The 27,255-nt window shown below is 41.0% G+C and overlaps 1 protein-coding gene and 1 pseudogene across 1 annotated transcript in view; both read right to left on the bottom strand.

The window, feature by feature from the left end:
• Window positions 1-2,281: 2,281 nt before the first annotated feature.
• Znf844l-ps2 (zinc finger protein 844 like, pseudogene 2) lies at window positions 2,282-9,534 on the bottom strand (annotated as a pseudogene).
• Window positions 9,535-10,222: 688 nt separating this feature from the next.
• The window catches only part of Zfp709l2 (zinc finger protein 709 like 2), a 28,598-nt gene continuing 11,565 nt past the window's right edge, over window positions 10,223-27,255 (bottom strand). Inside the window, exons 2-5 of the mRNA XM_063267802.1 lie at window positions 26,594-26,626; window positions 11,335-11,461; window positions 11,083-11,143; window positions 10,223-10,532 (exon numbers count right to left, since the gene is read on the bottom strand). Of these exons, the coding sequence (XP_063123872.1) occupies window positions 10,448-10,532; window positions 11,083-11,143; window positions 11,335-11,461; window positions 26,594-26,626 (306 nt within the window). The 3' untranslated portion in view covers window positions 10,223-10,447. The remainder of the gene's footprint in view (window positions 10,533-11,082; window positions 11,144-11,334; window positions 11,462-26,593; window positions 26,627-27,255) is intronic.

Genomic DNA, 27,255 nt, shown 5'->3' with positions numbered 1-27,255 from the left:
CACCATGTGGTTGCTGGGATTTGAACTCAGAACCTCAGGAAGAGCAGTCAGTGCTCTTAACCACTGAGCCATCTCTCCAGCCCTGAGAAATGACAGTTTTTAATGTAATGTTTGCTAGTGCAAACTTCATGAAATGACAGTATAATGTGCTTCCTGTGAGTTAGATGGTCAAGAAGCAATACTGAGCAGTCACAACAACACAGTTGACTTAATCTATGCTCAATCCATATAAAATTGTTTAGAAACAGCATAGAACCCAGACACATCTTTCTTACACTGTAAATCAGCTTAGATGTTTTACAATACTCGATAAAATGTTGATTGATGAGAACACATTGAATTACTAGGAAATGATCTCTGCATGCACATCAAGAACCTGAATTTATTACCTGTTCATCATATAACATTACCAGAGAGAAGCGGCATGAGACGTCAGAGACCAAGCACAGTTCATGCTTCGCATGATGTAAAAGAACACAGGAGGGAAAGCTTTAAGGGAAACCCGTAGGACTTTTCTTTCCCTGCCCATCACTAACAGAGCCAAAGGCACTTGTGTATTCTTCCTACGAACCTTTCAAATTCTGAATACCTTGGAATTAAACATTTTGAAAACTAATAGTCACATAACAGGGATCTCTCTGGAACTGCTTCAATGTGTCAGCAGCAGATCCCATGTTCTGATGTTCTGTTGAATGGCAAGGAGGTGGACATGGAGGTTGGTCTGGAAAGACTGCCATGTGAACCATAAAGATACTCATCTCTACCCTGTCCAATACATGTCTGCGTTTAAATAAATACTAGTGTTTAAATAAAATAAACACTGTGAGAAGACAGAAGGAAGCACCTTGGAACCCTCTCTTACAGCTTTTCTCTCTGGCTAAGAATCATTGAATCTGTTAGAGCATCTCCTGGAGTCCTTGTCTGGTTTGACAGGGCCTTTATGGTGCTTTAAGCACTAGTCCCTCTTGGTCATTTTGGTGGTGCTTATTGTCTCAAGTGAAATAGACTGCTTTAAAACCAATGCCTAGGATTATTCTATATCCCTACAGTAATGTGCCTCCAGGAGCTAACAGAAGTGGAGGCACGGCTGTATTCTCTTAGTATATTCCTCAATATTGTCATCTCCTTAGCAATTTCCCAAAGATTAGACAGTTAATATGTAGCTCAGGGTTCCACATACATGGATTTCTGCTTGAAAATCTAAGGCACGACATACACACGTATAACTCAGCCTTCAAGAAGTAGATGTAAGAGGATTTTCAATTCAAGACTACCCTGAGCTACATATGAGGTTCTATCTTAATACATCAATGTCCTCATGGGGAATAAAGAAATGGAAAGGAAAAGTAGATATAGAAGGATATAAATGAGACAAAATGAAAGGAGAGAGGAGAAGGAAGAAGAGACTATTTAAAAGATGTTATTTCTGTACCAAACACGCAGAGTCTATCTGCCTGTCACAATTTTCTAATAATTCAAGATGTTTTCTTAGAAGCAACATTGTATTGAATATTGTAAAATATCTAAATTGATTTATGGTGTAAGGAGGGGGTGTCTGGGTCTTATGCTATTACTACACAATTTTACATGGGAGACCTGGCCCTTCCTAGATGTAATATTGATGAGGTGACCTTGAATACAAATCCCAAGTATACAGAGAACTGACTGTATCCTGACTGTAACGACACCTTATGGAAATTGTTGAGGTGATAATCAGAATCTAAGGGGAGAGTCATTAATACAGACGAGTCTGGCCCATGCATGGTTAGACAGGTTCAGTGTGAGGGAGATGTCATGGAGTCAAACAGTGATCACCAAGAGCCTTCCCGTCTTGTCTCTTCAGTAGACTGCTCTATGACAAGAGTTGTCCAGAGAGAAAAAGGAGGCAGAATCCAGAATAATAACCTTCATTGCTCTCTGCTTTTTTTTTTTTTTCAGAGCTGGGAACTGAACCCAGGGCCTTTCGTTTGCTAGGCAAGCGCTCTACCACTGAGCTAAATCCCCAACCCCACTCTCTGCTTTTTAACTTCTCTCTGAAGATATCTGTTGGGAGGCCACCTACAGGAAGTACATTAAACACCATCTACCATAAACTTGACTGATCTCCCCGCTTCTATGCACAGCAAGTGCCCATTACTCACAGGCACAATAGTACTTTTCAAAGGAAGACACAGGGGGCAAGGTGGGATCCACTTCTCATTTTGTCATGGGCCAGCCTATTTGTGGTTTGATGAGGAAAGATTTCTTCTTTTCAAAGCAATAAAACATTTTTTGCTGTGTGCTAAGAAGCAGAACTTTTGCACAGTGTCTTCATTAACTTGAGTTTAGATACGACCACGAATAGAATCCCCATGATGGCACAGTGGCTGTATAAGGACAAGTAGAGAAACCTCATTATCACATCTGCCCTGTCTCACTAGTGATGCCCTCATCATGTTATGATGTAGCAAGAAGGCCCTAATCAGACACTGTTGCTGTGTTTTTTAAACCCCCAGTCTCCACAGTCAAGAGCCCAACAAATCTATTTTCTTTAAAAAAAAATTGACCAGGCTTTGGCCAGAAAGTGAACTAAGATAGTAGTATCTTTTGTTTTGTTTTCTTGTCAACTTGAGTATAGAAACTTTAAGGGATGTAAATAGAGATTTAAAGGGTTTATTTAGGGCCAGTGAGATATCTCAGTGGGTTGATGATCTGAGTTTTAGACCCAGAATAGATATGGAGGAAGGAGAGAACTAACTTCTGAACGTTGTCCTCTTGTCTCTACATGTGCACTGTGGCACTCACATGTGTGCAAGTAGGTACATGCTCCCACACGAGTCAATACATATTTTAAAGTTATTTTATTTTGCAATATTTAACTCAAAAATATTAATAAATATATTTATTGATTTCTACACTGTATCAAAAACACATGTAATACTGTATTCATTCAGTAAGATTTAATTATTCTACTTCAGTTTCCAGTTTTGTATTAACTTTTCATGTGACTATTGGCTATAAATTTTTTTTAGTTTCAACTGTCAATGTTGAGCCCCTTACAAGCATTCTAAAGTACATGGCTTTTGGTTCTGACCTATTGAAGGCTGTGACCATACCAACTAGAAAACAAGTTCAAACCACAGGCTTCCATTGACTGGGAAATGAGTCAAATCATAAACTTCTCCCTTATGATTGACTAAGAAATACATTTCTTCATTGATCCTATCATAACCTTCAGAATTTGAACAATTACCACTTTCTTAATTGATGTTTAAAGTTGGTGTACAGTGACTTTCAACAGTTCCAACGTATGTTCCTTCTACCTACTTATTAACCCTTTCTTAAGTGGATTTCCTTGTTTTGGTTTAAAATGATTTCTGAAGTGGCCTGCTTCTGTTAGCACCCTAAACTGACATTATTGAAGGTGTTTCCAGAAAGACCTATTCTGAAAGCTATTTGGTGTCTACTAATGGACTTAGTGCAGTTCTTTCTGTTTAGAAACACTCTACCCCTGATCTTAAAGAAAACAAAACAAAACAAAAACAAACCTGCATTAATACTTGGCCATTGGTAAGCCACTGAGCTGATGTGCAGCAGGGCAGGGCAGAATATGATAGGGGTGAATGGAATTTCCCCTCTGCCCTCTGAAGATTTTCTGGAATAAAATGATTAAAATAAATTACATGGGAGAAAATTGTGTTAATGCATTACTGTCCTTAAGTACAGCCCAACATGGTTCAGAAGCATTGGGCCCCGGTCTTTCTAGGGGAAATGAAATACAGAAAATGTCAGGAAACAGCATGCTGGGGCTTTTCTTGTTGTTGTTGAGCTTTTTTGTTTTTTAGAACAAATAGTAAAAATCATTTAGGGAAAGTTGGAAGTTTGAAGGCTATACAATAGTTTGGGTTAACATGTATTTACTGTGCAAACTTGGTGGGAAATATTGTGTCCAATGTTGGAGAACCACTCACCCGAGGCTCCATTACTACATCTGATGCAAATCTGACAGAGGCTGAGGTCAGTTAGAGGGACACTGGTTGCACTGTGCCTGTCTTCTAACTCTTAATTGCTAAATCACAACCTGTATTTTTTTTTTTAACAGCATCTGTTGTTTGTGATAGTCCTTACCAGGTAATGTGATACAATTTTAAAACATGTGTTCCTTTCTTCAAGAGAAGCATTTTTGGGGCTGGAGAGATGGCTCAGTGGCTAAGAGCACAGACTACCATTGAAGAGGACCAAGGCCTGGTTCCCAGCATCCAGATTGGAAGGTTCACAGCTCCTTCTAACTCCAGCTCTAGGGGACCAGACGCTTCTAGTCTCTGAGGGTACCTCACACTCCCACACATACTAAAAATAAATATTAAAAAAAGAAAGAGCTGTTGTCAGCTTGCCTTCATAGTCCATTTTATGTATTGTTTTTAAAAACAGATAAAAAGGTGGGTTGGATATTAGCAATGTTCAGAGTTATCAAGACCAAGTAAAAAGGGTGTCATTGAAACAACCCAAAATGTTGACTGCTAGAAGAGTTGTCTTAGTCTCAATCTCTCATCATTCCTAATGATGTGTGTGTGTGGAGGAGGGGGATCGTGTTTACCAGTGCACACTTACTGTTGTCCCCTATCCTGCATAGGCTCTCTAATAACACTAACACCAGTGACAGAAATAGTAACTAATGTTTATTTGGTGTCCATTAGGTGACAGGGCCTGCACAGTCTTATACATTTCACCCCTAGTTTTACAGTAATCCCGAATGGTATGTGCTATTTAGTCAGTTTTACAGTTGAAGGTTCTAAGATGCTGTCTAGCACTCCATTGTGACTCAGAGCTGGAATCTTTGTCGCTCAATATTGAATGATAAGTGTTGTGTTGTTTACTGCTTATTCTGTGTCGAGGAGGCTCGCCATCCTAGGAGTAATAAACTGATATTTGTTACACAAAACTTTAGTCTAAATATCTAAAGAGGCATTGAGCTTATGCCAGCATGAATTTAAACATCTCTCGACAGCCAAAATTGACACAAATATTTAGTGAAGAAAAAAAAAATCCTTGCATGTTGCAGGCCGCCACCACTGCAGCCGGGGGTATGGGGTAGCTTGGGGTGTTCATGTAACATGTACCCTAGCCTTAGTGACATACCTAAAAAAAAAGACATTTGAGGACAAAGGAAGCATATAATGCTGACTTCTTGTGAAAGTACATGTGGTTAATCAAGAAGATAGGCATACAATTTCATTTTGTAAAGTTTTATAAAGGAAAATAAACTAAGTACTGCCTGGGAGTTAGTGCTGTGCAGAGCACTCAGGCTTCTCTGATTCTGCCTTCTTCTCAGCACCTCACAGCCAACAGCTGCCTCCATTACACCAAGTCATTAAAAGGAATTTCCTTTGAGATTTCAAGATACCTCAGAAAAGACCTTGGTAGACATTTTAACGTTACTTTATTTTCAAGATACAGGTATCTAAATGCACTGAGACGATTAAGAAACTCAAAAATGTAGATTAACATTGCTGTTACTGAGTTGCAGCTATACAAGGCCCAACCTCCTTAGTACTTTATGGTGATGGAGGACTTTTATTATTCTTGTAAAATATACATAATATGAAAGCTATCATTTTTATCTAAGTTGATAGTTGAGTGGCATGAAGTACATTCACTGGATTGTGGGATTATGATTCCCATGCATCACAATTCTTTTACCATTTCAAACTGAAATTCTATATTCAATAAATACCAACTCTTCATTTCTCCCTCTCAAAGCCCTTGGCAACCACCATGCTGCTTTCCATTGCTTCCAATTTGTTGTCTCTAGGCTCCTTGTACAAATAACATCATATAGTATTTGTCTCTTGGCAACTGGGTTATTTCTTTTTGTGTAAATTCCTTGGGGCATCTATGTTCTGGCATGTGCCACAGCTTTTAGTCTGAATTATGTTCCATTTGTATATAGTGTGTTCATATATGTTTGCATGCATTTCTTGAACAATTGTTGACCTCAGGTAATATCTCCCTTGTTTTTGAAGATGGGTCTCTCGTTTGAGATCAATAATTTAGGCTAAGCTGTCTTGACAATGAATCCCAGGCACCACCTCGCTAGAGCTGGGTTTACTGGCAGAACATCATATGCCTGACTGGTATTTTGCAGTTTTGTCATGTGCATATGTGCGACTGTGTGTTCCTAAAACCAGCTTGGATCTAAAGCTTTCAAAAATGTCTTAATACTTATTATACAGAATAATGGGATTATAGGGTTTTCATGCATTATGTAATATATTTTGACAATATTCCCCCTTAATTTCTCTTGGGATTGCATTGAATTAGTAGATTGATTTTGGAAGTATGGCCATCCCATGAACATGCAAGGTCTTTCCATCTTCTAGTGTCCTCTTTTAATTTTATTCAGTATCTATAAAGTTTTCATTATAGAGGTCTTTCACATCCTTGGTCAGGTTTAATTCAAGAGATTTTGGGGGTGGGGAGCTCGGATTTTTACGTTGTTTTGAATGGGATTATTTCCCAGATTTCTTTCTCAATATATTTTTACTGGTTGATAAGGCTACTGCTTGGGGTTGGGGATTTGGCTCAGTGGCAGAGCACTTGCCTAGGAAGCGCAAGGCCCTGGGTTCGATCCCCAGCTCCGAAAAAAGAACCAAAAAAAAAAAAAAGGCTACTGCTTGACATATATATTATTATGGTGAGATGTGTTTCTTATATTATGATTTTCTATGGGATATTTGACATGATTGAAATGTTATGATTTCTATTCTATCAAAAAACAAGAGATTAGAGAAATTTATAAAGTTTATTGACATATTGAGCCAGCACTACATGTCTGGAATAAACCAGTTTGACCATGGTAATTTTTTGATTTATTTTTGAATAGTTTGCAGGATTTTTTTTTTTTTTTTTGGTTCTTTTTTTTTGGAGCTGGGGACCGAACCCGGGGCCTTGCGCTTCCTAGGCAAGCATTCTACCACTGAGCTAAATCCCCAACCCCTGCAGGTATTTTTTAAAAAATTTTGCATATTTTATGTTGGAGATTGGTCTGTGTTTATCTGGTTTCAGTATTAGGCTAATACTAACTTCATAGTTTGGTAATGTAACCTTCCTTTGCTATTTAATAGCATAGTTTGAGAAGGATTTGTGTTAGTATTTCATTGAAGTTCTGGTAATTTTATTTGGTAAATATTTGACCACAACTTCACTTGTACTGCTTTCTACAAAGCTGCTCAATTTTTTTTTTCTTTTAAGATCTTCACGATTTACTTTTGGTAGGTTATATACATCCAGAAATCTATGTACTTTATTTTAGAGTTTTCTATTTATTGGAATAAATGATTTCTAAGATAAGACCTAATGATTTTTCTGAATTTCATTAATGTAGTAACAAGTGTCCTTACCCCTCAATCTATTTAAGTTGAAGCTTTTCAACTTGTTTTTGTATTTGAGGATTTTATGAATACTATATATCATTTTCATCCCTCCCTGTACCACAGCTAACCTCCTCCCATTTCCTTCCCCAAATTCACACTTTTTCCTAACCCCCTAAAACTAAACGACAACCTAACCCTACCCGTCCAGTCCCTAACCTTAACCCACACCGCCCCCTCAACACTTTAACCCTAAGCCCTAACTTTCTAGCACTAACTGCACACCCAACCACACTATTCATAATCCCTACCCTTCTAACTCAGCTCGTTTCCAATAGACTCCTGGCATTTACTTTGACCATGTTTTTGAATTGTTAGGTATTTATGCAGATTTCACAAAGACTTTACCGCACTGAGCCCATTTATAAGGCTTTTCTCAAGAATGTTATTTTCTGCATTCACAGGGTTTCAGGAATACTTTTGTTATAAGGAGATATAGAAATGTGCAAAGGCTTCACCATATTTAGTACATTCATAGTTTCTCTCTAGTGTGGTATCTTTTATGCTGTTTGTGTTAATTTGGGTTTTAATGCTGTGAAAAGATACCATGACCACGGCAACACTTAGAAAGGACATTTAATTGGGGGGAGGGGAGGTATACAGATTCAGAGGTTCAGTCTATTATCAAGGTGGAAGGAATGTCTGTCACCAAGCAGACATGGTGCTGGAGGACAGTTCTACATCTTGATCAGAAGGCAGCCAGAAGACTCTTCTGCCCTGGGCAGAGTTTAAGCATGGGGTCTCAAAGCCCATCCCCCCTCCACAGTGACATACTTCCTCAAAGGCCACATCTACTCCAAAAAGGCCATACCTCCTAACACTGCCACTTGCCATGGGCCAAGTATATTTAAACCACCATACCTTTGAAGATCACAGTAAAGGCTTTACTACATTGGTTACATTCATAGGGTTACTCTTTAGTATGTATGTGTTCTTTTATGTAGTTGGAGGTGGCTTGATCGTGAAAAGGCTTTACAACATTGACTACATTTGTGAGGTTTCTCTCCAGTATCAATTCTTTCATGTTGTCAAAGTTGATCACGAGAGGCAAAGAACTTACTAAATTACTTACATTCATAAGCTTTCACTGTAGTATGTGTTGCTTTATGTGTTCGGAGACTAGCGTTACATACAAAGGCTTTACCACATTCATTACATTTGTAAGGTTTCTCTCCAGTATGTGTTCTTTTATGTTTTTTAAGATCATTCTGACATACAAAGGCTTTACCACATTGATCACATTCATAGGGCTTCTCTCCAGTATGTATTCTTTTATGTACTTGGAGATGACAACGATGTGCAAAGGCTTTACCACATTGATCACATATATAGGGCTTCTCTCCAGTATGTATTCTTTTATGTATTTGGAGATAACTGTGATATGCAAAGGCTTTACCACATTGATGACATTCATAAGGTTTCTCTCCAGTATGTGTTATTCCATGCATTTTGAGATGACTCTGTCGGGCAAAGGCTTTACCACACTGATTGCATTTGTAGGTTTTTTTCCTAGTATGTATTATTTCATGCCTTCTAAGAGTACGACGATGTGCAAAGGCTTTGCCACATTGATCACACACATAGGGCTTCTCTCCAGTATGTATTGTTTTATGTACTTGGAGATAACGGTGAGATTTAAAGGCTTTACCACACTGATTGCATTCATAGGATTTCTCTCCAGTATGAATCCTTTTATGACTTTGAAGTTCATTATGGCATGTAAAGGCTTTACCACATTGCTTACATTTATAGAGTTCCTCTCTAGTATGTGTGCTTTTATGTGTTTGGAGATGACTGTTTTGTGAAAAGGCTTTACCACATTGATTGCATACGTAGGGTTTTTCTCCAGCATGCATCATTTTATGCGTTCGAAAATTACGGTGATGTGCAAAGGCTTTATCATATTCATTACATTTGTAGGGTTTCTCTCCAGTATGAATTCTTTCATGCCTTTTAAGATCATTCTGACATACAAAGGCTTTACCACATCGATTACATTCATAGGGCTTCTCTCCAGTATGTATTCTCTTATGTACTTGGAGATGACTACAATGTATAAAGGCTTTACCACACCAATCACATTCATAGGGCTTCTCTCCAGTATGTATTCTTTTATGTACTTGGAGATAACTATGATATGCAAAGGCTTTACCACACTGATCGCATTTGTAAGGTTTCTCTCCAGTATGTGTTATTCCATGCGTTTTGAGATGACTGAGTCGAGCAAAGGTTTTACCACACTGATTGCATTTGTAGGATTTTCTTCCAGTATGTATTATTTTATGCCTTCCAAGATTACAACGACGTTCAAAGGCTTTACCACATTGATTGCATTTGTAGGGTTTTTCTCCAGTATGAATTCTTTCAAGATTTTGAAGCTGAGAATCGTATGTAAAGGCTTTATCACGTGGCTTACATTCACAGAGTTTCTCTCCAGTATGTGTGCTATTATGTCTTTGGAGATGACTATGTTGTGCAAAGGTTTTACCACACTGAGTATTTTCAGAGGGTTTCTCTCCAGTATGACATCTTTCATGCCTGCAAAGATAGATAGTTGGCACATGGGAAAGCTTTACCACATTCACTAAACTAATGAATCTAATAAATGGAAATTAATTTTATAATTTGGTCTAATTGTAAAGAAGAATCACATCTTAAGGTTGTATCACTTTGTTTACACGCATGGTTTCCCATTCATTATGGGTTGGTAAAAGTGTTATTACATGGCTCACATTTGTACCATCCTCTATCTCTACGAGATTTCTCATATATTTGAAGAGAAATGGAAGAGCTCAGAGCTTTACCACATTGAGTACATTCATATACTTTCCTTTATTGTGAAATACACTACATTTGCATACCACATCGGCCAAGTGAACCAGGACAAACAGAAAGGGATTTCCACAATCCTAGTATTCCTAGGGATTTTCTGCTATGTGACTTTATGGATATATTCCCAATGAAGTTGGGAAACCAACTAATTATAAACTTGTATCACACTGAGAAAGTCTGCTCAAATGTGGACTGCTACATATATCTTAATTGTTCTGGGGGTGGGGGGCATAGCTTCTTTCAATATTCTTGTGCTCACATGGCTTGTATCCATTGTGACACAGGATATAGCTGTTAAAATAACAAAAGAAAGATTTCCACATTGAATTCACACAGTTTGACTTTCTGTTCATCATAGACATATGGTATAAGAATTAAGGTTGCTCTTCAACAACATTCTAGACTCTCATAAACTATCCATCTCACTTAAACTTAACAATGTTAGTATATGAGTAATCAGCTTTACTATGAAATAGTTGCCTATTAGAAACATAAACTTATCACCTACTCTGTGTGTGTGTGTGGGTGGGTGTGTGTATGTGTGTGTGTGTGTGTTATGAGACTAAACAGATTGGCAGGTATATACAGTAGCTGTAATGTGGCTATGATTCAAATGGTAAGGCTAAGGCATTGTTTCTTTGTCTTCTTTCTTAGAGGAATGCCTTGCAAAAAACAAGTCAGACACCTGACATTGAGGTACATGGATTTGTGAGAATTTAATAATCAATACACTTAAAGAAGTGCTTTTTTTTTTTTACACTGTTGCTATTCTTTAAAAGTTCCAGGACATACTAACATTTCTTCAGAGGCATATTCATACCAACTTGCACATGAAAATTACCTTCCATGTCTTCTGAAGCTTTGACAATGTTCTTCAATACTATGGTCTTCCCAATTGTAACCTAAAATACAATACCAGAAAATGTATGATATATTATTGGAAATTAGGCAACATTTAAGTTACTATCCTCAGTGAACCTGATTTTTTCACCTCATTCTTCTTTATTCTCAACTGAAGTTACAGAAAAGCAACAGTAACAAAGGAACATTTGTTTCCTTATTTTAAAAACTGAAAGAAAATTCACTGTCGTACCTATGGCAGTGAGGTTCCTGTAGGTCTCCTGCATCACATCTTTGTAGAGACTCTTCTGTGAAGGATCCAGCAAAGCCCATTCTTCTCGAGTGAAGTTCACATGTACATCATCATAGGTCAATACATCCTGAAATATCCCATACATTTGTAAAACAGTAACCATGATACCGATATCACTGTAAATGTATGCTTCTGGTGCTTCCTCCACTTATTTCTTGACCCAGATGTTCTAATGTTAATTACCAAATCATCTTAGAAGAAAACTGAGTAATAAGGTTCACTTCTGTCATTTCTTTGCTCTTTGAGTAGGATATAGCCTTGCAAGAGAAATGCTAATTAATGGAGAGGGGGGGGGCAGGCGGGCAGTACTGAGCATATAGAGAAATTGTATGAACAATTACTAACTGCAAAAAATATCAAGTGAGCAATAGGCTTATGTATTTAATCCAAGCACTCAGGAGGCAGAGGCAGGTATATCTGAGGTCTATCCAGGACAGCCAGAGGTACATATTAAGACCCTGTCTCCCCTATGAAAAATCAATCAAACAAACAAGAAAGATAGAAAGGACTCAGAGGTTTTTACTAGAGTTCCTACAAAGAATTACATTCACTGAAGTTCTGTATTCTTCTTCCAGAATCTTTAGGTGGCCCAGTTTAAACTGTAACAATAATGAGATCTTACTAAAAGGGAATGAATGTTTAAACAGATAAAAATATTGGCAATGTAAATAAGCAACATAGGACAGGAGCTGGCTCATCACTGAAAAGTTTTTGCTGGTCTTAAAAATAATTGGCCTCAATTGCCAGTAGTTAGAAGTGAGCTTTACAACTACTGATTACTCCAAGTTCAGGAATTCTGAAGCCATTTTCTGACTACTGTGGGGATTAGGCATACATGATGTGCATATTCATTCATACAGGCAAAATATACATATTCATTAAAATAAATCAACACAAACGCAACAGGTAGGAAAAATGTCATATATCTGCAATCCAATGACTCAGAAAGCTCAGGCAATATAGCCAGGCAGTATGAATGTCATGAATACATGCCACCTGAGAAACAGAATATGCTCTCTGTCAAATTTCAAAATTCATAACGTGGATGAAGATCAACACAGCAGCATATGCTTGACATGTGCCAAAACCCACAGTCCAACCCATCAGCCAATAATATAAAAACAAACAAACAAACAAACAAACAAAGAGAAAGCTGGGTATGTTGGCCCACATTGAATCCTGGCATCTGGAGCCAGAGGTGGTGGACCATTTACGTTTGAGGCCGCACGTTCTACATACCTACTTTCAGGACACCCAGGGCTACATAGAGAAACTTTCTCCTCAAAAAAACAAAAAAAAAATTAAAATTATAAAAAACACCAAGCTTGCAAAATACCTTAGCACTGAATAGCAATTGCTTCAACTGCATCTTATGTGATTTAGGGTTAGAGTCTATAATGCTGAAGGGAAGACAACACGTGAAGGAAGCTGACTAATCAGGTACAACCAATACACAATACACACACACACACACACACACACACACACAAACACACACACACACACACACACAAACACACACACACCACACAGGAAATGGGTTGAGTCTATAGACACTCAAATGCCATCCCCAGTAACTAATCATGTAGAAAGTTTCCTCCTACAAAAGCAGTTCTATTTAGAGAACTGAGTTCACCAGAGCAAGGCTGACTCCTCCATGACAGGTTGTAAACTGACAGGTTGGGAAACTAGGCCTAAGTTTCTGTTTCCCAGAACTGGAAAAGTCCAAACAAGTCAATTCTAGGAAAACCATCCCTCACAGGCAGCTAATCAGGAGCTTCCCATGACCCTAATAGCCTGCAGCAGCCCATACACTCTTCAAATGCCCCAAATCACTTCTGACACTCTTGATTGCCACATCTTGTAAAATCAGAAAGCAAGTTATATCTTTCCAACATACAAAGGCACAGAATACCCCTTCCCATTCCAGTAGAGAGGAATGTGTACATAGTGAGGGAAGATTGGACCAAAGCAAGAAACCCAGTAGGACAAACACCAAACCCTGCAGCTCTGTCTCAGATACAAGGAGCCTCCGTTTCAAAAGGCTTAGATTGCCCTATCCCTGCAACTTCTCATACATCTCTCAGTTTAGATCCTTGAACTCCCTATATGCAGCTCTCCATGACAGGTGTCTCATAACTTGGGTATCTCTATATCTTGTGGTCTCAAATGCAACTCAGGCTTCATCCTCAGATTCTTCCCATGCACTCTCACAGTGTCCTCCCTCACTGGGGCTCTGACTCTGCCAAACATAGATGGCTGGAACACTGCTGAACTGAAACCACGGGGGAAGAAGCCATAACCTTATTTTTCCATATTTCTTATTTCCAGAACTTGGGTGCCACGCTTGGACCAGTAGTAGCAGGTTTTATATGAAGTTCCTTCCTGGGTCTAGGAATGACTTTGCCAACTCCCCCTTCCATTAACTGAAGGCTTATCAGGAGGGACTTTTTCTGTTAATTCACCTTCTTAGGCTTCTGTAGTGAGCCATATTGGATTTGGGCCTGGCCATTTGTATAGCTCAAAGTGGCTATGTGACTCTTGGCCACACATACTCCTCTAACAGCCTCTCCCATGAATTTACGGCACAGGAAGATAACATTCATGGGATGCTTCAGCCTAAGCAAAAATCAGTTATCTCCTCAGTCAACACCCACCTGACCTCATCGCCTGACCTCTTTGCCTCCAGCTATCACTGCCTATACCCTCATCTCCCCCTCCTTCATGTTTCACAAAGGTCACTCCCCCTACCTGAAAGCCTTAAAAGCTGTAACATTCATCCCAATAAACAAGACCTTGACAATAGAATCTTGATTGGTCTCCTTCTTCTCCTCACCCTCATTTGGCCCACAGGTAGAAAGCCTCTTCTGGACCCTGAATAACTGGGTCCCTGCTGGTGGGTACAGGCTTCCAATCCTGAGCAAAGTCCTTCTCTTTAATGGTGATAATCTCTTTGAAAATTCATGCCTCTGTCTCAGCATTTGGCTGCCATGTGTAACTTCCCAGAGCTGCTTTTCTCTACAAACCACAGATTTTGCCTTTATTTCTGCTTAACTTGTTGTTTTTTTCCTGTAGTCCAGAATGAGTTACTAGTAATAATCATCTAACAGATTCAATATTTCACCTGAGAAATATAGCTAATGGTTTTTAAATTCTGCCTTACTCAATTTTTCAGAGCATGGGCGGAATAAGAAAGATTTGGGGTCAAAATACAGCATAAATGACCTCTATCTAAATTTGTCACGGAGTCTATTTTCCACTGAAATCCGATGACCTCAACTTCTGACTGCATTACTTGCATGACTCCAGTCTTCCAGGTGTACACCAACAGCCGACTAAGCTCTGAATACAGCTTTCTATGCTGATTGCCATCTCAAGCCTTGATATTTACTAGGTTCCTCCAAGGGAGAACATTTCTAGTTTCTCTAATTTCTGTCCAGCAACAAAATAACCTTTTTTTTTTCTTCTAACTTGCTACTCTCCTACTTTGATTCAATTCTCTAACCAAAAGCATCTCAGCAAATAAACCGGTTCACTTGTTTGGTCCAATAACATGACAGCCATCAGATTGGGAGCTTAGGATAGAAACTCAAACTTCAAGAAAAGGCAAAAACCATGAACAAATCTTGTTTCCTGCTTGGTCACTGTCTCAGACTTACCCAGCTCTCTTATCCAGCCCAGGCCCACTTGCTTAGGGATCCTGCCTAAGGGATCCTCAGTGTAGAGCCTTCCCACATCAATCATCACAACACAATCTCTCACTGATACAGCATCCAGACATTTTGATGAGGGCATGCCCTCAAGGGAGACCCTCAGATGATTGTAGGCTCTAAAATGTTCACAACTGAAGCTAACTAGGACAAATATAGGCAATAATATATCAGAAAGTTTAAAAAACCCAAATCAAATGTGTTAACAATATCATTTAAGTAGCAAAAACCAACAAACAAACCACACACACACACACACACACACACACACACACACACACTATAAGTGGTGAATAAAGCTACAGGAGTCTCTTCCGCTCTTTCTTCCTCTCTCTCTCTCTCTCTCTCTCTCTCTCTCTCTCTCTCTCTCTTCCTCTCTTCCTCTCCTGGCTTGACACGATAACCTGTATGTGTGTGTGTGTGTGTGTGTGTGTGTGTGTGTGTGTGTGTGTGTGAGTGTGTGTGTGTGTTTCATCCCGCAGGCTTTCGTCCGATTCTCGGTACCGTGTCAGTGCTGGCGCCGACAAAAAGTGACAAGTCATGCTGGTAAGGATGTGGAGAATGGGTAACAACTCTCCATTGCTAGTAGGGTACAAACTAATACTGCCACTATGGAAATGAGCATTTCCTCAGAGTCCTGGTGCCTCAGAACCCTGAGAATCCATCTATCTCAAATCACAGGTATAAAGCTCTTGGGCATCTATCTAAAAGGTGCTCCACCCTACCACAAGGCCATTTGCTCAACTATGTTCATAGCACATTTATTCATACTTGCCAGAACCTAGAAACAACCTAAAAGTACCTCAACTGAAGAATGGGTTGAAGGACCCTGGTTCTTACTGAAGCCTAAGCGCTGTCAGGAGGCTTGGCCTGGTGGAAAGTAGGTAGGTTATGGGGACCCTAAGGGCTTTTGCCAGCTTTACATCAACTGCCTCTGGTCAAGGCTAGGACAAGTTCCACTCTCAACCCACAGTTCTTGGGAGAAGCAGGGACATTCTTGAAAATCCTGCAGAATGTACTGAGAGTAGCCTGACCCTCTGGTCCCAGATGAAGAGCTCAAACGCATGCCATATAAGTTTGAACTGTAAACCTGCTAATGTAACCTGTACCTCTGAAAGTATAAAAACTGCTTGTCACAGCCATTGGGGTCACCTTCCAGTCACTTCCTACGAGGGGCTGATTGAAGCTTGACCCTGACACACCCAAAAAGAAACTCTTGCCTTTGCATCGAACTCCATTCTCATGCCTCACTTGGGGGATCTCCTTGTAGTTAAGACTCACTTTGAGCCCTATGGGGTAAACAAAAAAACGTGGTGCATTTATCACTCAGCTGTTTAAAAAGATGACATCATGAATTTACAGGCAAGTAAATGCAACTAAAGAAATCACACCCAGAATGACAAACATGGCATGCATTTACTTACAAGTGGATATTACCTATTAGGTAAATAAAATAAACCCAGACAGGCTAGTTAAAGAGGGTTAGGGTTAGCTCTAAGGAGGAAGCACAGATCTCTTTCTAGAGGGGAAATAGAATAATTTCTGTGAGTAGACCAGAGTTTGATGGGAACAGGAGTAGGGAGGATCAGTTGAGGGGGATGCAGGGGAAAGTACAATGCAGGAAGAAACAGCTGGAATTAGGGGTTATTTGGGAGTTAGTGTAGAAATCCAGTACAATGACAACTTCCTGGATGACCAGGGTGACCCTACTGAAAACTCCTAGTTATGAAGGATATGGAGTCTGAAGGGACCATCCTTTGACACCAGGCAGGGCTTCAATGTTCGTAATAAGTTACATTTGGTTGAGCTGTTGGCGAAGGAGGTCCCTTGAGCTCCTTCAACAATCCTTGCTGATGCAAGGACAAACTTTGCTCTCAGATAACTGACAGCAGGGACTGATCATTAAGGACGAATTCCACACAGTTCACTGAAGGCAGAGGTCAAGGGAGTACAAGCTTGGAGCCTTCACCCCTGTGTTGTAGTCTCTTTGAGAAGGCTAAAAGGAAGAGACACCTGGAAACTCCCCCTCTGCCCCCAACACCCACACACACCTACAATTGGTCCTTAGGTCCTTCCTAAGATGTGCTGGGGAATGATGGTAACAAACGTGTTTGAGTGGTCAACCAATGTTTGGTTTAACTTGAGGCCCTTGATATGAGAGGGAACCCATGACTAACACTGACTGGATTTCTAGGAATCTTACAGAAACTTAAATGGCAAGCATAGAGACAGCATGGGTCTATGCCAGGTCCTCTGCTGATATGTTATGGCTGTTAGCTTGGTGTCTTTGCGGGACTCCTAACAGTGGAAGCAGGTGTAACTCTGATTCTTTGGCTTGATCTTGAGATTTTTCCTATCAGGTTGCCTTGTCCAACATGAAGGCTTTCACCTTGTCTTTTTCCATCTTGTTTTGTCTGTTAGGTCTGCTCCTTTTTGAAGAGGAAATGGGTGGGGGGGGTGGACATTGGGGAAAGGATAGAAATGAGGGGTAGTTGGGAGTGCTGGTTGGGGAAACAGTGGTCAGGATATATTATATGAGAATCTACCCTCATATAAAAACTTAATTCAATATTGCTTAAATGAAAATGCAAAGAAGGGAAGCTATAGTGAACAAAGAAAAGCAAATTCGTAAAGATAGGGGCAGCAAGATTGTGATACACATAGTACTTGCTCTATTTTTGTAGACAATGACTACTACATAGGAATGTAAAAGTACCTGGAAGGCTTACTTCTTCCTTTTGATAATCTAGGCCTAGTCATGGAAGCTTATAGCTTCTGTACAATCTTATCTAGGTCTAGAATGACTGGGCATAGACCTGGGGGATTTAACAAAAGACACAGACTAGGGTCATTTGTGCTAAGAAAATGCCAAAGCTTTACTGAGGTTCACAGAATATACACCCCAAGTTCACTGGGTGGAGAATTCCTGGAAGCACAGTGGAAAAATAGGTTATGCCCTCAGGACAAAAACAGAAACAAAAATCAGGAACTGGGTGTTACAACCAGGTGCAAAACAGAAAGATAAAAATATTCCTTTGTTAGGAACAAAAGCTTCCATGCATCAGCAAGACTCAGCACTGGGCAAACACTGAGGGGGCTCAGGAGGGTTGGGCACTTGAGTGTTTTGGGCATCTGAGACTTAACTGTTGAATAAAATCACCCTTTCTTCTTCTTTTTGAACTCTGGCTGGTCAACTCTGCTCTTCTAGCTCAAACTCTTCATGCTAACCAATTCAAATTGCTTTCACTTTCTTTCACTTCTATCTGAATTGCTGTGCTTGGCCTCAAACGAACTCTAGTAAACTGCTCTCTTCTCATTCTCTTGCTCATTTTCTCTTTTTCTGTCTTTAGCCTGCCTGTCTCTGTAAAATTCTCCAGGTAAAACTGCCTCCTCCTCTTACCCTCTGTGCTGCTTCCTCTTTACTTTTCCTTCTTTTTTCTCTCCCCTTCCCCGGGCTGGGGACCAAACCCAGGGCCTTTTGATTGCTAGGCAAGTGATCTACCACTGAGCTAAATCCCCAACCCCGCTGCTCCCTCTTATATTGCCTCTTTTCCCTCTTCTCTTGAGAGTTGGGCATATCCTATTCTGTCAGATCTTTCCCTGATCCATCTTTTTTTCGCCCACTCAATTATACATTACTTACGAACATGAGTGCTTCCTTCAAAAACGATGTTTACCTTCATCGTTTGATAGCAAAGTTGTGTAGTAATGGCTGAGCCCTACCAGTTAGAAACAGCTCCCCTGCCCCCCGCCCCCGCCAGTAAATTGGACAGTCTCTGGGTTCACAATGCGATCAAATACTCTGCAACACAGGAGTTCAAACAAGCTCATCTTGGGCCCAGTCTACATCTGTGAAATCAGAAGTTTTGTTCTCAGCAATGTGAAATATATATCACGCAGGAAACAAAAGCAGTTACTTTCTTGTGTTAGCTTTCACTAGTTTGGAATGTGGAATTACAATGCTTTTCATTTCATTCCAATGGAATACTCATAATTGTTCTTAAGAAAAACTAATGTTTCAATAACTATTAATATAGAAATAAATGAGATGTTGCACAAAATCGCTACATTAACTATATTATGCATTAAGCCTAAATAAACCAATGTATAAAAATATTAAATGTTTAAACGCTTTCTCCAAAGCAAAAATGAAAGTGATACCATCTAAGATAAGTTACTTAAGGCAGAGAAAAAAACAAAGAGCCGAGTCAGTTATCTAAGACTTTTACATGTTTGTTCAACTGTACTTATCGTTAGTATTTAAACTCAAACAAAACAGTCAATCTGTTTCTTTTTTTTTTTTCCTTTTCATTTTTTCGGAGCTGGGGACCGAACCCAGGGCCTTGCGCTTCCTAGGCAAGCACTCTACCACTGAGCTAAATCTCCAATCCCTTCAATCTGTTTCTTAACCTCGTTTTTACTTCTTCATGCAGTATGATTCATTGGCAGAGGGCTCTCATGCCATTCAAGTAAAGCCACTTTCTGCAGTTTTACCACATCCTATAACAGCACATTTGTTTCACATCTATAAGAACTCTTGCTACAGAAAGCTTGATTTTTCATTTCTCTTCTCCACATAATGTTCTAAATAAACATTAGGAAAAAATCCCTTTGGATTTTTTTTTTTTTTGGTTCTTTTTTTTTTTTTTTCCGGAGCTGGGGACCGAACCCAGGGCCTTGTGCTTCCTAGGCAAGCGCTCTACCACTGAGCTAAATCCCCAACCCCCGAAAAAATCCCTTTGAAGGAGATTGTTTCACCTGGATTCTCTGTTTTCTGCCCTTCTACAAGAATTTGGCAGGAATTTGACCTTGGACTAGGACTAAGGCAGTAGGTTCAGGTAAGAATATTTACATTTGAGCTAGTAACATTCCTTTTCTCTGGTCAAACTGATGAGCCCCTAGAAACAATGATCACAGGACTTTATGCCTTGTTTGTTCCTTGACCTAGAATTAACATTATTATTTGCTTGTACTAAAAATGGTAGAAAAGCAGACTGGGAAAAATAAACCTGCTTCAGCCTCAGCACTGGCTAGAATCATGTTATATATTGTCTAATTGTCTTTTTCTTTTCACTCCTCACTCTCGCCCTTGAGACCTTGTTGACTGAGTTGGCTTGGTCACCCTTAATTTTCGAGTGCTACCTGCAATGTTGACAACATGGTTCAAGCTCCTATATCCATCTGATAATAAGAGTGCATTAAAGGTTAAAATTATACGGGAGAAAGAAATGGGTTGATGATGCTTAAGCTATAATTACATGCTGTTTTATGACCAATAAAACAATGACTGTGAGAGTCTTTACAAGTGCATGATCCTTTATTCATTCCTTTAACCTAAGGTCCCCTAGAGGCACATAGCTTGTCCTCAACAAATGAGCATTGATGTTATTTTCATGTTTAGGCTAACATGAATACAACTGCAATAAACATGAGAATTCTGGTGCTTCTTAAAACTAATTTCAAGTGCATGGAAACTATACTGAGAAGACTGCTGGGATCCATGGCAATTCTGTCATTTTTATGACAACTTAGTCTTGGCATCAGGAACCGGCTTTATGGTTGCAGGTTGTCTCCAAACCCAGTGATAGCAGTGACGTCACCCAGAGGTGAAAGGGACCTGTGCATCTGTTGTCATATATTTCCAGTGTCCTCCTAGTCCATCTCCCACCCTCACCTGCAAGAGGTTATGTCCCTGCCCAAATAAAAAGCCAACCCTTCCTGACCTTCCCCCCTTCTTCTCTTTTCCTCCTTTGTCTCTTCCCTTCCTTTGTGCAACCCCCCCACCCCCACACCAATGAAAGTCTCTCAAGTGGAACCCTACTGGCCAGGTGTGGTCTGTCTGGGCACGAGCCTCGATTCCAATACAACACTGCGTAGAATGGGGTTTCTTGGGTGTAGGTATTATGTCCACATGTATCAGAATACATATATTAAATATGCACAATTTTATATCAAATATAGAGACATAGTCTTAACTAGTTTTCGTAGGTATCTATGGAAAATCCCAACCTACTGCTGGCAGAGTTTAGTGCTAAGACACAATCCTGTGTCACATCCAGATTCATTGTTCAATTCTGTACCATGCTTTATTTTCACTCTTTTGTTTTCTCAATTAAGTCATACTGATAAACATCTGGTCTACGTGACCCTAAGGATGTATTCTCTGTCACTAAAGTCTACACTAAAGTCCTCTTTCTATGGCTTTGTACATTATTTCACATCAATTTCAGTTTCACACATGGACTATATAGCTTACTAAATGAATTATTATGTAGAATATCTTTTACCAATTTATATAACTGTAAACAACACCATTATAGTGATGTTAAAAAAGCAATGTTCGGTATGTTAAATTTGCAACAAAAATTCAATACAATCTAAAGAAAACGTCTAATAATACATAACAGGACAGCTGATTTCAAAGCTATTTGCCATGTGAAAAAAATCTCAGAATCATCAACAGGATTATGAAGAAATAGTACACATTTTGGCACAGTGTAGATTCCATCTGTACTTAACAAAGTGCTACAGCGATCAAAAGTTTTAGCACATTTGTGAAAAAAGGAGATGTAGAGAAAAAAAGGCAAGAACATAAGCCCCAAATTATACTCAAGTTTTAATCAAAAGACCTAAGGAAACTCAGTCAGGAAAAATGTGAACTTGACCAATATTACCTACGATTGCATGTGTTTTCAAATGGAAAAAACAGATTTCCGAACTCCCACAAAAATGACTCGAACTGACCCTAAACTGCTATATTTCTGACCCTCTGGCCACTACTGACCCCACGAGCTAGAGCTCTGTGTGGAGGTGGTAAGAAAGGAGGGTTATGGCTCTGCAGCTCCCAATGCCCCCGTGTGATTTCACACAAACCCAGCCCCCCGAACCCACACACAAACGAAGGTTGAAGAATAATTTAATGTCTGCTTGCACATGATGCCATGTGGATTTTAGTAATGATGTAGAATCTGCCCCACCCACCTACACCCCACCCTGCACACCTAAGAAACCCCTGCTTCTCAGAAACTCCTTTTGGACTCTGGAACTGAATTTCCCTGAATCACTCCATTCACTGTGACTGCTGATAGTGGAAAGGTAAAAGGATTTTAACCAAGTATTGGCAAAGGATGATTCTCATAACCTCATCCCTCCCAGTTTCAAAACTATTTGTAAAATTTATCACACAAAATAAATTTGCAATACAATCTTCAGAACTTCTAGAAACCGGATTTTCAGTTTTGAAATCTGTCTTCTGCACACCAAGAGCAATGCTTGTGTGCACACTGGGCAGTGATATTATAATCAACACACCTTATAACCAGATGCAGAGCCCCCTCCCCAGGGAACCCACACTCAGAGAAGCTCAGAGGACACGGCCCTCTGCCCAGGACACCACATGTACCAACAGCACCACAGTCTGGTTCACAGTCCACATCAGTCCAGTCAGATTGGACTCTGATAGCTTAGCCAACCTGTTGTTCCTGGTGGCTGCAAAATCTCCCTCACAGCTCTGTGATGAACTACATCAGAGAATATGGAAAGAACCGTCAAGCTACCTCCCACTGGTGCTCCTCCTGATTGCTAGGCTCCCCAGAGAATGATAGCAGCCCCTCTATTGGAGGATTAGAGATTGCATGACTCAGCACAGGCCTTCCCAGCTCTGCCCTTCCACCCCACCCTAGGGGCACACAGAGGCCTAGTATGGTAAATTTGTATTTTATTAGAATCTTCAACTCTCCCAGGTGTGGAGAGCTCTTGGTACCACTTCTAGGAAAATGGCAAGTATATTTGCCACTGGGCTACGACAAGAAAGTATGTTCAAAAAAAAACACAGCTGAGGAATGAGGGAGCCAAATTGCCTGAGACCCCAATATTGAGCTAATTAGGACAGACAAAGGACACATGAAAGTTCATCTAATGGACAAGCTCAGTGGAAAAAAAAAAAAGTGTTCTAGGAAAGCTTACAGAAAGGCTGATACAAATCTGGTGGTCAGCTTTGCTTAGAAACCGCCTTGCCAAGTGGAGGCTCCTGACCTTTGAGGGGAAGTCAGCTTCCTACAGACCTAGGCCAACATCCCGCAGGTGTGAGCCAACTTCTTCATAGCCTAATACATCGAGGTCTCCCAGCCCCCTGAAGATTTCCTCCTCCCCCAGCCTTGCTATACTATATAACCAGAGCTTGCAATAATAAAATTGTCACCTTGATCAGACCCTAGTATTAGCGTCCTTCAAGTCTCTTGTCCCCCATTCTCTTCTCGGTACCCTGGACCCTCATTGACTGTTCTGTTGGATGGGACAGAGTAATGTGTTCCTGGTATCTTGGTCATCTTGATAAACCCAATACAGTGACCTCGGGAACTTTGTTTACACCTTTTTTCTTCCTTGGCTGTCCCATCCTGCAACAGGATAGTTGGCTCATTCCTGCAGGATGTTGGCCTAGGTCTGTAGGAAGTTGGGCCCTAGCAGAAGGTCACAATCTATGGGTCTGGAGGAAATTGGCTCTCAGCAAAATGTCACAGCCCTCGGTCTGTAGGAGTCTATAGGAAGCTGGTTCTTTTGCAAAGGTCTGTATGGAGCTAGCTCCCAATAAAAGGTCAGGAACCTCCACTTGGCAAACCTGTTGGAACACCAGATTTGTGTCAGTGCTCCTGGCAAGCCTTGTTACTGAGCAATGCTGACCCCCAGATTGGTATCCGCACTTTAGCTAGAACCTTAGGTTTTTCCACAGAGCTTGTCCTTTAGGTGAGCTTTCCTATGTTCTTTGTCTGTCCTAATTAGCTCAATGTTGGGGTCTCAGGCAAGTCGGCTCCCCACACTTGGCTACTTTGTTTGTGCCTTACAACTGACCCTATTCTTTGTATGTACCCAGGCAGTCAAAGTGGGTCAGGCGCTGTAGGCAAATTTATCAGCCTGCTGAGGCATGGAACGATTGGAGGGGCTGAAAGTTCTATCAACCTTGGTGGAAGGAACAGGGAGGTGCCTCTGGATAAGAACCGATATTCTGTGCATATTTTGGAGAATTGTTTGTTAACTTGTGGCTTTGCTTTCTATGGCACTGTGGGGCATAAAAATTATGAAAAACAAACTCGAGGCAGCTGTATTAACCAGCAGTGCACTCAAATCTAACTCTTGGCTTTGCATCTTCACTCCCCCCAGCAGAGACTGTTCGACTCACGCTGCTGGGTCGAGTACAAGGAACTAGATTCAAGGATCTTTTTCTCCTCCATCCTTGTTTCTCTCCTATCTGGTGTTAGGGGGTGAAATGAGGGTGGGGGGAGGGGGGCTGAGGAGGGGTATTAAAAGTGGGGAAAAAGAAACCACAAAGTAGCAAAGACCAGCAAAGATCTAGTTAGCTGGGTCTAAAATGCTAAAAGAGAATCTAGCCTAGGTAGATTTTACATTCCATGTATGCTGTCACCCTTAGGTTTGTCTTAGGTTCAGGTTCCAGGTTAAGTTTTGAACAATTCAAATATAAACTGGAGGCTACAAGTCTGGCCACTTAGATAGGCCATTTACACAGCAAACATTTCCAGGATGTTTCTTAAGCACACCAGTGCCTTAAAACAGTAGGTTAGTGACAGTGTCCTAAATGGAAGGTCTCAGAGGAAGAAAAACATAGGAAAAGGAGAAGGTAGAAAGTATAAAAGCTGGGGGGTGGGGGGCGAGGGTCTTAAACTAAGTAAGCTTAAGAAGAATGTCACCTTGTATACAGTTTACATGAGGGAAATGGAAAGAAACGGGAGACATCTATGAAGTCAGCAGAAAGGTTAAACTACGAAGTTAGCAGAAACATCATATAATAGGACACACTCAGGAAAACTCTAATCAAACAGTGATGCACAAGGAACTCAGTGTATTTCAAAAATATTCCTTACCAAGCCCATAGTGGCCTAGGGACCCATAGCCCATATTGTGGCAAGACTTGTATTCTCAGAATCTTAAGCAACCCCTCCCAAATGCGCTGGCCCCAGGCATATTCCTGGTTTTAGTGGAGGTGTTTGATCTCTATACTCAGGGCTCCAGGGAAAGCTCCCAAGGACTAGGCCCTAGATGGTTACTGGCTCTGCCAAGCATGTCCCTGAGTCTCAGAAGGAGCTCAAACACAGGGACATCAGTAAAAGGAGGGAAAGCATAGCTTGATCAGGCCAGCACTCAATACAACAGTGTTTGTTGTTGTTTTACCTTTTCTAATGGTTGTCACTGAAAGGAGAATTATAAGAATTCTAGGTTTGGAGATACAAAATTAAAAGAATAAACCCCAAAAGGCCACAGACCCAGGGCTAAGCCCTGTAGCCAGGACTAGCAGGCCATAAAGATAAAGGAGCACAGGAAACACTGTCCAGGCAGGACTGGCAAGCCATAAAAATAAGGAAAAGGAATGCAGGAACCAGCCTGATTCCTGGGAGACTGATTCATGGGACGTCTAGCAGGAAGACATCTCCCCCCAGCTCACTCCGGGCCATATCTCAACTAGGTGTCCTCCAGCCCCTGATAAGCCCCTGACTTATAGCACGTACTCTTTCTGCTTTGTTCTCACTTCTATGTTTGAATGAGCCAATTGTATGTAACCACGCCAAAACCCCCTAGCTTTCTCTATATAACCCTCTGACTTTTGAGTTTCGAGTTCAACTCCTCTGTCTCTTGCGTGAGACACGTGTTGGCCTGGAGCTTAGTTATTATTAAACGACCTCTTGCTTTTACATCAAGACTGGTCTCTCGTGTTACCTGGGGTGGGCCATCCTGAAACTAGAGCGAGGGTCTTACAGTCACCAGGGGTCATCTTGCCCATGTGGCGAACAATGCTTTTCTCAAGAAGAAAACTAAACCTTTATGGCACACCAGGCCTTACTGTTGACAGTGATCCTGTAATGCCACACTGATCAGCTTGTTAGAGGCCTGCTCTTTGATATGGAGATGGGCCTAGTGGCTGGTTGCTAATCGGGTCTGGTGCCATATTTCTGGACAATCCTGGTGAACAAACTTGTGTATCCTAGCATCCTAATCTCTAACAGGCCTGGTTAGCTTACTACTTATACGTGGGGTGTTTTGCAGGCAGTCCTCTCTCAGCTAAATTCTACTTAGTGTGCCTTGCTATCTCCTAACCTTTAGCAAATCCTTTACATCATCAATTCTACTCTTACATTACAGCTTGATATTGGATTGCTACCCAGCACATGAGATGCCTTCCACAACCTCCACAAAATAACTCCAAATGGATCTTACACCTTCATGTTAAATGCTAAGAACAGAACTGTAGAAACTAGGCTTCTGAGTTTTGGATCACGCCAAGGATCTTTCCATACACAAGCCAAATGCTCTGCAGAGTTGCAGCCCCTACAAGGAAGTTATTCAGTAACTGCCTCTAGGGAGTGGCTAAGACCTCACGGGTAGCCGCGGATTCCAACTCAGCCCCAGGAAAGACCCACCACACCAGCTCCTACTGCTCAGTCCCCTGCCCGTCCGCCCGCCCCCCCTGCCCCTGTGCTCACCACGTCGCAACTTGGGAGCTTGCCTGAACACGCCTCAGAGAATCCAACGGCAGGACAGAGAGCTCAGCAGCCAGAACCAGTTAAGACTGTTTAACTACTAAGCGAATCCTACAACGAGGCACCCGAAAAAGCCCGCCTTCCCTTGTGATTGGCAGGTCCATTTAAGACTCTGAATGGCCACTAGTCTTGAGTGATGAGCACCTCCGTAAGTGTGGGGGGGCTGAACGTACAGTGTAGGTACACAGTTGCCGGCCCAAGCATCAAGCCTGAAGCCAGACCTTTTCCAGATCTACAGGGATTTGCATTTCAGTAGCACTTGTGCCTGTCCTCCAATAGCTACTCATCTGTCTCCCCGCCCAGCCCCAGGAAGGACCCACCACACCACCTACCACTGCCCAGCCGCTTGCTCCTCCCTTTCGTGGGCGGTGACCCTGTGCTCACCAGGTCCTCACTTCAACCTGCACTCAGCTCACAACACTCAGTAGTCTCTTTCCCTTCAGCCTCCAGGAATCAAGGTATACAACTTGCATAACCCCTGGTACTCAACTTGCACTGGGGTTAATCTGTCCCACAAGGGGAAGGGTGCCCAAGATATTAGCAATTAAAGAGAGATTTGATGAAACAAGAGTTTTGCTTTGTGGCTCTTGGGATTCAGACCCAAC

The sequence above is a fragment of the Rattus norvegicus genome, chromosome 9 (genome assembly GCF_036323735.1).
Source record: "Rattus norvegicus strain BN/NHsdMcwi chromosome 9, GRCr8, whole genome shotgun sequence".
Lineage (NCBI taxonomy): Eukaryota > Metazoa > Chordata > Mammalia > Rodentia > Muridae > Rattus > Rattus norvegicus.
The sequence above is the reverse complement of the archived record's forward strand: the minus strand, read 5'-3'. Positions and strand labels throughout refer to the sequence as shown.